The sequence below is a fragment of the Benincasa hispida genome, chromosome 1 (assembly GCF_009727055.1).
Source record: "Benincasa hispida cultivar B227 chromosome 1, ASM972705v1, whole genome shotgun sequence".
Classification (NCBI taxonomy): Eukaryota; Viridiplantae; Streptophyta; class Magnoliopsida; order Cucurbitales; family Cucurbitaceae; genus Benincasa; species Benincasa hispida.
The window spans coordinates 88,885,677-88,896,409 of NC_052349.1; the positions used below are offsets into that span (position 1 = coordinate 88,885,677).

The 10,733-nt window shown below is 34.4% G+C and overlaps 1 protein-coding gene across 1 annotated transcript; it reads right to left on the bottom strand.

Annotated features, from left to right (window-relative positions):
* Window positions 1-2,226: 2,226 nt before the first annotated feature.
* Window positions 2,227-5,454, bottom strand: LOC120084606. Its single transcript, XM_039040444.1, has 6 exons — window positions 5,139-5,454; window positions 4,609-4,741; window positions 3,597-3,817; window positions 3,265-3,438; window positions 2,942-3,116; window positions 2,227-2,732 (listed from the first exon to the last, which is right to left on the bottom strand). The coding sequence occupies exons 1-5, from the start codon at window positions 5,304-5,306 to the stop codon at window positions 3,030-3,032; spliced, it is 783 nt and encodes a 260-aa protein (XP_038896372.1). The 5' UTR covers window positions 5,307-5,454; the 3' UTR covers window positions 2,227-2,732; window positions 2,942-3,029.
* Between the last annotated feature and the right edge of the window lie 5,279 nt (window positions 5,455-10,733).

Sequence of the window (10,733 nt, forward strand, 5' to 3'; positions counted from 1 at the left end):
CATACTTTTAGTAGATGGACTAACCTTTTTCAAATTTGGTTTCGCAGGTTCAACTCTTGAGTCAATTTAGATAGGTAATCAACCGCTTGATGTAACTTAGCCAAACTATTACGAAAAGTCTTCCGAAAAATTTCATTGCTATTGTGCCTCTTATGGGATTTCTTCCTTAATGAAACATGCTGTTAAATGAAAAGGAAGATCTCAAAACACTTAACTCATAGATTTTTTACTCAAGAACACTCACGCACATAAAAGATAGGCTATTTGGAAAAGTAGCTAAATTATGATATTGGGTAGGCTTATGCAAGCAATTCTTAAAATAGAAAGCTATTCAATATAAGCAAGACAAGATAATTATAGAAATATCAACAAAATAGAATAAGAAAGACAATGAAAAGAGAAACAAATAAAGGAAAGCACAATACAGTTTTCGGATAAAATTGAATACAGAAATGGAATTGCAAAATAAAAAGGTCTTAAGCAATGAATTTGACAAAATGCTCTTCTTAACAATTCAAGATACAAGACCGATCTAAAACTTTGTTGATGGACACATAGTCAAATTCGACTGTTTGCATTAAGAAAGAAAATGAGAGATAAAAAGGAAGTTTAAAAGTTTTAGTTAAGAAAGCAGTAAAGACACTCAAATGAACATGCAATTGATCTGGGAAATGACAGAAAACAGAAAGAGTTAATGTAATAACTTAATTATGCCAAATTGGTTCAAATATCCAAAATTAAACACACAATTTGCATAAATAATTGCATGAACAAATTCTTATTTTTTTTTTCATTTTTCATTTTTTGCTTTTTATTTTTATTTTTATTTTCATTTTTTGCTATTTTTTCTTTCGAAGATTTAAATTTGATCAATAAGATTGAAATAAGATAAAAAGATGAAGAACAATTGATGAAAGGACAATCAACAAAGAACTAAATGGATAGAATTGGAAATTTGAATGAAAATGCAAAAACAACACAGAAAGATAGAATATATTCTAAAGTAGGCCACAAAGATGCAACCTATGATACCAAATGATAAGGCAACCCTAACCCTCAGTCCAAACACTCAAGCTATTATGTAGCAAGAACCTTTGAATCTAAGAAATTAATAACCCCTCCCCCTTATACCATTCAGTTCAACTTCGAAAAAATGTTAGAATTAGATTACCTCTCGATCAAAGATCTAGAAGCAAGATTGAAAAATATTAACGATGTTCCCGTAGTCTTTAAACTCGAAATCTAGAACATGATTACTTTAAAAGCTTACTACAGTCAACAATTTATGTGAAGTATCTGGGAACAACTCTTGGAGAATTTATGAAAAGAATAATAGAAGCAATGTTTCTAGTTATTTCTGAATCAAGGTTTCCCTCTTTTGAGTCTTGAAATGAAATTTAAAACACTTCTGTTTCACTGGCCAACCTATACAGAAATCATAACAAATAGGTAAGTGTCTGGTTGGTACACAATTTGGATTCTATTTTATGTTTTCAAAAATATATGTTTGACAACAACCCGATACTGTTTCTAAAAACTGTTTTAGGATTCTATGATCCAAATAATCAAAATCTAAAAACAACATTTTTATATTTTTTTTAATCCAAATTTGAATTTTAAAATTTAAAATACAAAATTATATTAAATAAAGATAAAAACATTTAGAAAAATAGTATATCATGTTACAAACCTAATTACATTTTTTAATTAAAATATGTATCATGTAATATATTATAAATTAAATTAGGTTAAATTCCAAATTTGATCCTTATGATTTGGATAAAATTAGTCATTTTAAAATTTAGAATTTAGTTCCTATTGTTTGATATAACATTATCCTCTTAAATATCCCTACCACAGAAATTGTCTATTATGAACCTTTTATTAAACCATAAGGATAAATTCTAATCATAAACCATAAGACCTAAATTTTAACTTACTCCAAACCATTGAGACTAAAATTTCAATCTTTCCTATATATTACAAAATATTACAAAACAATAATTATACTTTTTTTTAATATAAAACATGTTCTTTATAAATAAATTAATAATAATTTATTTCCAACTAATATTTAATAACTACAAATAATTAACAATTATTTAAATTAGAGTTCAATTTCTGAATTTTACTATCAACTCTAACTCTGTTTTCCTTTAAAAATATGCCACGATTGTTTATATAATTATAACAAATGCCACCTCCAACGTTCCAAATAAAGCCGTCTTGGGTCAAATCTGCAATCATTTCAAACATTCCATTCATAATTACTCATTACATATACAATTATTCTCAAACTTACAACAATAGAATTTGATGGAGGTAGGAGATCCTTGGAGATCAACACGCACACCCCCTATCAATCCCTCTGCCAAACTTCAAACACAAAAGGCTCTTTCTCACAGTACAGTAAAAAATAGAAGATTCTTATAGCTAGAAAAATAGAAACCTCACTGATCAAGCATAGTATAAAGAAAGTACCAATAAATCACCATTCCTTCATCAGACAAGCCATTTGGAGCATTGAATTTCAAATTAAAAGATACTTCCCAAAGCCTAATAAAAAGAATCCTTGAGCTGTGTACAAAATGAACTTTTAACCATCGTCCAAAGAAAAGCAGGACATAAATGCAGGCTATCCAGCCTTCTTTACTTCGGAGAGAATAATTGAGGAAACATCATAACCCCAATTATGTTGAATGGAGTCCTCTGTGTTCTCATTTTAAATTGCACTGCAAATGGGTTTATAAAAAAATATGAAAATGCTGTCAGATCGAAATCAACAAATTGAACAAGGACCCTTTTTTTTTTTTATTGAACGCTGTGGGAAAACAATAGAAGCTCCACAACAGAGCTGCGGTCGCAGTCACTGTTCAAGGTTGACAATATGACCGAACTCAAACTAAACAAACCAACACACTGATTGATTAATTAGCAGTACCTCTATTCTTAGGAAACTGAGGATAGTAAAGGACATGCTCCATTTCTCCCTGCTCAAGCAATAATTTAGATCTCTAGATTCCTGTTTGCTAGAAGACATCAGGGTGGACGCGTCCTGGAATTGAGCTGCTTTGTTGTGCGTGCTTCAAATGCATTGTCAATGCATAGTTGTTTATCTGTAACAAAATTGATAGGATTTTTTTTCAACGGGTCAGAAAAAGTTGCATCAATGTGAACAGGTTTAAGAACTTAAAACAGGTCAATTAATACAATTCCGGGGAAGATAAGGATACTTGGAAATGTTCTGTATTTATATATACTCACCTCTAGGGTTCTTAGTTGCTCCTGATATTGAGCTACCAACTGTTTAAAGTGCTGCAACTCTAGATTTTTATCCTCAAATTCTTTCTGACGTTCATGTTGTATGGCAACTGCTCGCTTAAGAATTGTATTTTCTCGTACAAGTACTTCAATGTGTTCCTTCAGTTGCATATTTTCCTGAGTGACAGTGAAAAGAACATAACTTTACAAGCCTGGCTCAGGAAACCCAAACCAATTCTAATTCTAACTGCTTTCAACTGCTGAAAAACATATCAGTATCCCAAAATTGTCCCCCAATAATGTGGATTTTGTTTTAGAATTGTGGGTTTAATTACCTTGTGGAAATTTTGTGCAGCATCAACACGAGCTTGTGCAGTAATTGAGTTCTCTAAAGCTTCCAATGCTCTTGCTGCACGAGTCTTGGCATCAGCTACCGTGGTAGCGTTCATCATTTCCACAACAAACAAGTCAATCCATTTTCTACCATCAAGAGAAACGCTGCTTGGTATTGAAGAATTCTCAGATGCAGCAGCCTCTCCATTGTTAGTAAATGAACCTGAGAATTTTTTAAAACATGCACTGAATTACTGCCCTTTACAGAAAAGAACTAAGATAAAAGCTCAAGGCTAACAACAAAAGGTTAAGATCAGTGCTTCGGCAGAAAAATGCATGATAAGCTCAACATTTATATCAAAGTTTTACAATAGATTGTGCCTTTATATATATATATATAAGAAACAGAGATGGATATTCATCTAAGGAACCAGAAAGAACAGATTACAATAGATACTGCTGAAAGGCATAGAAATAAATGTCCAGACTAGAAAAAAGAAACAAATTACAGGGGCAATACAGCACGACAAAAGAATCAAAGAAGATTGTAATTCCTCATCCAGCTTTATATCCAGCAATTTATGGATATCTACCAACCAATTCAATTTGGTAAACATAAGCTTATCAAGCTAATCTACAAACAGGAGGGTAGGTAGCAAATCATTGAGTCTCTTACAAGAGAAAAGAATACATAAAGAAATACACCTGATTCTAATATAATGGGTGCATAGTACTCTGAATGAGAACTCTGTTTCTTGTTTTTCAAATATCAATCAAAACTTAAACCCTCCTCTAACCTGCACAAGGCAGGGTATAATTAGGATTCCAAACTAGGGACAGCAAGTTAGGGGGACGGGGACCCATTAGATCACTTCCATGAAATATGCGTGCATGGGGGAATTTAATCTTGAATGTGATGAATTCATCATCCTAATATAATTAAAATCATAAGCGAAGAGAAACAAGGAAGCTACATATGAAGCATCTCCTTCATTACTTAGCATTCTGTGATACCTTGATCCAAATTTGTCTCTAGTTCTGCAGAAGCAACAGGATTTTCAACAGCAGACCCCAAACACATGTCACTCAGATTTCTGATGGCAGCATCCAAGTCGTTGCCACATTCTTCAAGGGCCTTCACAAGAAGCTGAAAGGAAAAATTAAAGCATGATAAAGAAAACCGTGGGGGAAAAAACAAACTTGAAATATTAATTATAACAATATGCAGCAGGTATCCAACAAGACGCCGAAAGAGATGCATTACAAATTAAAACTGAATAGAACTACTCCAATTTCATGTCGCAACTAAGTGTAAGTTCGTTGATATTTCACAATCCAGAGGCATACTTTAACTATTATATGCAAGAAGAATAGAACAAAACGATTCCCTGCAGGTCCACAATCAAGAAATATCACATTACACAGAAGCAGGAACTAGACAACGCACGCACAAAAGAAGAAGAATGAGCATCCAACAGAGTATGACAGGTTTCTCAAATTAAAACCAAAGTGAATCTGGAAAGGAAAAGGAAGAAAGAAGAAACCTGATGGTCCATTTGGGGAAACAAATGGTGGAGGTGATCAATATGAGAGGGAGCAGCGAATCTAATAGGAGAAGTAGAAGTGGAGCAGCGGAGGCGCTTGGCAATGGGAGTCGAAGGCGGGAGTTCTTCAAAGAAGGATCTCTTGGTACCGCACACCACAGCAGACATGGTCTCCGGGTTGTCGCTTGCAGAAGCTAATCCCCAAAACGGCCTTCGTCCCCGGAGCAAACACCAAATTCAAATCCGATGGAAATCCGAGACGACGAAGAGAGAGGGGAAAAAGGTTAGGGTTTAGGGAGATTAATTGGGAAAGAGCTCGAGAAGATTCTTTTCATAGATGTAATAATCACAATATATATTATTTTGTAGTTCTCAATTATTCATAGTCAATCTTATTTCAAAATTTCAATTTACTATAATATTTATTATTTACTATTGTTTTTACTATTTTACATTCATCATTCTTTATTATTTGTTACTATTTCTTCCTCAACACATACTATAATAATCCAAACTAAAATAATTTAAATCTGAAACACAAACTATAATAATAACTCCTTGCCTCAAATGCCTTATTTGGGGTTAGGGTTTTTGAAGTCATTGTTTTCCCTTGTTCTAACGCCACACTTGCATCACCTAGGATTTTAGAGGATTTATATATAGTGAGAAATAAATAAAAAAAGAAAAAAGAAATATTTTTATTCCAAAATAAATACATACATATATATACATATAGAGATGTCTAATTTTTCCCAGAGATAGGGATTCTCGATTAGGCGGGGAATGGGAGAGGGAGTGAGAAAAAAATTCCCATTAAACAGGGACGAGGATGGGGACGGGGAATGCATTCCCCATTCCCTTCTCCGCTCCATTCCCCGTCCCCGCCTCGATTAGCTTCTACATATTTATTTAGTATAGTTATCTAATGTTATGTTAAATTCTTACTATACAAATATTACATTTAAATTTCAAATTTGATTATTTATTGCGAAAGATAATGAATATGTTTAAATTGATAATTTAAATTTAGATTATATATGTGAATAATTTGATTTATATTTATTTATTTCTACTAACAAATTTTAATTAGCTTTTTTAGGCCAAAATTTGAGTAATTTATTTTAAATTCAAATTGTTATGTAAAAGTAACCATAATAACCAATTTAGTGATAAAGTTAATTATTTAATTACAATTTGTTCATATTAGTGGTTTTAATTAATTGACTTTTTACAAAAAAAAAAAAAAAAATGTAATGGGGAATCCCCACCCGATCCCCATGGAAAATTTTACGGGGAGCGGGCATGGGGATGAAGAATGGCATCCCCGACCCCGCGCCCGCCTCGTGGACATCATACATACATACATATATATATATGTCGAAGTGAGTCTAGCTCGGTGATGACGGGCAGAAATATACGTTATTATAAGCCTTTTATTTAGAATTATGAGGGCTATTAAGTAGAATATGCGGTGATTATACTAAGAATTCATGAGAAAATGAGCTTGCGTCGATCGGCATTAAGAATCTCGGCTAACCCAATATTATGCGTTATTTTGCGTCCAATTGTCTATTTTTGTAGCTAACGCAGGAATCGATCGCATGCGCAGAAGCTAGGCTATCACGAAGACGATCACATGCAGTGATCGCATACGTCCGTCGTATGGGTGTGCGGCTATCAAGCGAATGCGGTCATCGCAGGGAGATTGCGGCTACAGAGTAATAACCATAATAGAAGGGCGATCGCAAGGATAGTGGAATACAAGCATGAACACATACACTGGGATTATCAAAAAGATGATGTTGACATTTCACCTATCACACCGCAAGTGGCAGAGATTCAGAGAAAGACCATCATGTCGTGAGTATCAGATTCAAAGCAGGTTCATTAATTCTGTCGGCGATCAAGCTCTATAAATAGAAGTCTTGGAGCACAACTTCAAATCATCCAGGGTTCTACCTTCGGGTGGATCCTTGTGATCCAGACGAAAGCGTGAGAAGATGTTCTTGAGAGTTTATCCTTTCAACCATTCCGAGTGACGACCGGAGCCTTTGCCGGAGCTAAATCTCGAGAGAGACTACTCCACCGCCTATCCACGGCACCACCGGCAACCTTGACACACATCTAATGGAAGTAAGACATTGCTTCCATCTGGCCCTCTATATCTCTTCTATCTTTGTATTATATTACATTATGGCTTAAGAAATTAATACATTTTGTGATAAATGTATTTCTATATTTTCCTTCAACTCCATCTCCATCTTCATTTACTTAGCTTCCTTTACTTTCATTGCACCACTAAGTAAGACTACTACAGTATCGCATACTTAATCATGCAGCATAGACATATAAAGTATGTAGAAAACCACCGAGAGGTATGCGTTGCGCGAGTGTTGTGAGAAAATCCTATTTGCTTAGTGAGAGGCTGTAGCAACGCTTGTCTATAAGTGGACGTAAGACTTGTCTATGAGCTGATCAGCGGTAGTTAACTGCTCGGGAGGGTAGGTAGTGGAACTCACTAAACAAAGTAAGCAAGTGTTCCTAGAGATAGGAATAATCTTATTTCAACCATGCTTTATGTGATTACCTTGTCTTATGAGCACATCATTCATCATTTAGGCATACTTGGGAGGGTAGTCTAAAAACCAAATCTAGACTTGGGAGAGCGGATTGGATCGTATAAGCAAGAATGGAGACTTAGGAATAAGCTCCATTTGCTATTACACAGCGCATGCACCCTATGGATAAGATATGAAAGTATGTGGTCACATCGCATGTGTCCAAAAATAGGATAAGGTGGTATGCGGTCATCTTGTTTATGTGTGAGAGCACGTGAGCGGGAATAGAGACTTAGAAATAAGGCCTCTCGCATGCATCTTCATCAAGTGTGTATAGCATGATTGTATAGCTTGCGTTGGCTGGGGTTACCCTTGCGGTCAAGCTTAGTATTGCAGTGAAGACATCCTCGCCATTTTATCTATTTTTCCATGCATTTTACTATGCGTTAACAATTTTCGTGTCTCTATTTCTCACAGTAATACTTTCACTGCTTAATCTGTTAGTTAGGAGTAGGAGTAATGCATAGCCCATAACCCTCAACATTCTTTTATTCTTCGTCGCAAACACATTACTTCATGACATTTAGCTACAAGCCCCTGAGTTCGACCTCGAATCACCCGAGAAACTTGCGATCTCGTTATACTTGGTGAGAGCATAAGAAAACTTGTAGCAGGAACGCATGATCATTGCATACATTCTTAAACGCATATTGCATATTTGGCGCATGACCAGCAACGCGTGGAGAATACACGATAAATGCATATTTATTTATCTCCATTTCCCACACCATCACTCAATCATATTGACATATGCTTAAGAGATCAAAGGTTCAATCCTCACCCCTACTGTTGTTGTAATAATTATTATGTCACACAGAACAATCTTGTGTTTAATTTTAGTTTTTAAACTTTAAAAATATAAGTTTCCAAACTTTAATTTTTATGTCTAAGATATCTCTAACATATTTCAAATTTATAGAGGTGTTTGGCTCACCAACATGAGTTAGATTGAGTTGGTACTCAATGTTTGGCTCACCATCTTCAACTATTTATGAAGTTTGGTTGGTCATTCTTATCAACTCTACCTTCAACGTTTTCAATGGTTTCACTTGTCAATCACTATCGTGCGACTACTACGCTGCCACACTCCAAGGATCACTTTCATGTGACTAACTCCGAGCTCCAGCAACCACATCCGATGACAATTCCAACAAAGACCACCTCCGATGATCAACTTTAGTGACAATCACCTTTGATGACCGACATCGATATTCACCTTAGGCAACCAATTTCGGCGAAGACCATCCCCAATGATCAACTTCACTGATGACCACCTCTGACGACTAACTTTGATAATCACCTCAGCCGACCAACTCTAATCACCACATTTTTCGCTCATCTTCAACGACTAACTCTAGCTACCAAGGCAACCGATCATATACCTGGAAAAAAAAATCACTCGGATTTTTTTTTAAAATAATGCCTTGTGATTCAATAAGCATAATATAAATTTCATCATTGTGAGATTAGTCCATTTTATGATGAGTAAGTAAATAATGGGATTGACATCATTCTTAAGACTTACTTGTCACAAATATCTATAAGATCGATTACTTTTTACGAGTCCCACTACAGTCGAGGAAAAGGTATTGTTTGCATCTACTTATTAGGATTGACTAGCTTGACTATTAATAGATGTAAAAAAAATGCATACTTTTACTATATATTTTATTACTTTTTTCTGTAATATTTTGACCCTGTAATGCTCTAAATTAAATCAAATGAGCAAGTATATGTCCTTCAACTATCTAAAGTGTGTTTTGATGTTTTAGGTCGATTTTATGGGCTTTTACAGAGGGTTTTGACTGTTTTATAGAAATTTGTCTTGATGCGCTCACATCGCCCAAGATGATGTGCATGCATAAAAAATCCTAATTTTTAAGATTTGTGCCTAATCGTCTGTGGTTGCTATTTTCTCAGTCCATGATTATTATTCAACGCCTAAAATACCTGGTAGACGCTCAGAACACCATTTTCAATCATCCCTTAACCACCTTGGCCTATATAAAAGGATAGTAGGCTCTTGGATCATCATCTACTACTCCTTTGAAGAAAACCCATGAAAATAAAGCCTAAAATCTTCAAGAACGAAAGTTCCTCTAAAGAGTGGACTTCTTTAGGTCAACCCTACCCATGAGGACGTGTTGTAGAGTGATATTCACCTTGAGAAAAGATCGAATCTATCTTAGAGGGCACCTTAGTTTATTTGGTTTATTCAAAGTCACTCTTTGCCGCTTTTCCATATTTCTTCTTTTAGTTCTTTGTTGTTTTTATTTCCATTTTTCTATTATTCCATCATTTTCCTATATTGTAACCTATGACATTGGATTTCATGAAGTATATTCATTCTTATCTAATCATGGGATAAACTTCTAAGGGGTTTAGTCATGTGGATACCCTAAGATTTTATGGCTTGAGTTTATGCTAATTCATCACGTTGCTTTAATCTTTATATTTCCTTTGTTGAGTTTATTGTTATATTGTTATATTAAACTGATCACTTAATTTGACATTCTAATGAAGTTTTAATGCTGAGAAGGTTAAGATATAAACTAATTTCATAGAGGAATATAGGACTAAAAGCCTATAAATAGGATTGCCATGTAGCCTTAGAAATAAGGTACACCGTTGAATAAAGAAATTACATGAAATTAATCTAAAATTTAGCTAACCATAGAAATATAAGCGTTAGCTACTTAGAGCTCCTTAAGAAACTTGACGCAACACCGAATAGGAGAAATTTTTTGTCTATGTTGAGTCACTATCAACGTGATGCGGCCACATAGCTCAGGATATAAAACCTACTGGTTGAAACTTGATTGTAAGTCCCTGTCATTTTCTATTTATTTTAATATTCTTCATATCATCCAAAATCACTCATTTTATTGGCTACCACTTAGTTTGCATCAAAAAGTTCTATCTTAGAAAAATTGAATTGTATAAATAGTCTCTTGAGATATGATACTTAGAATACTTC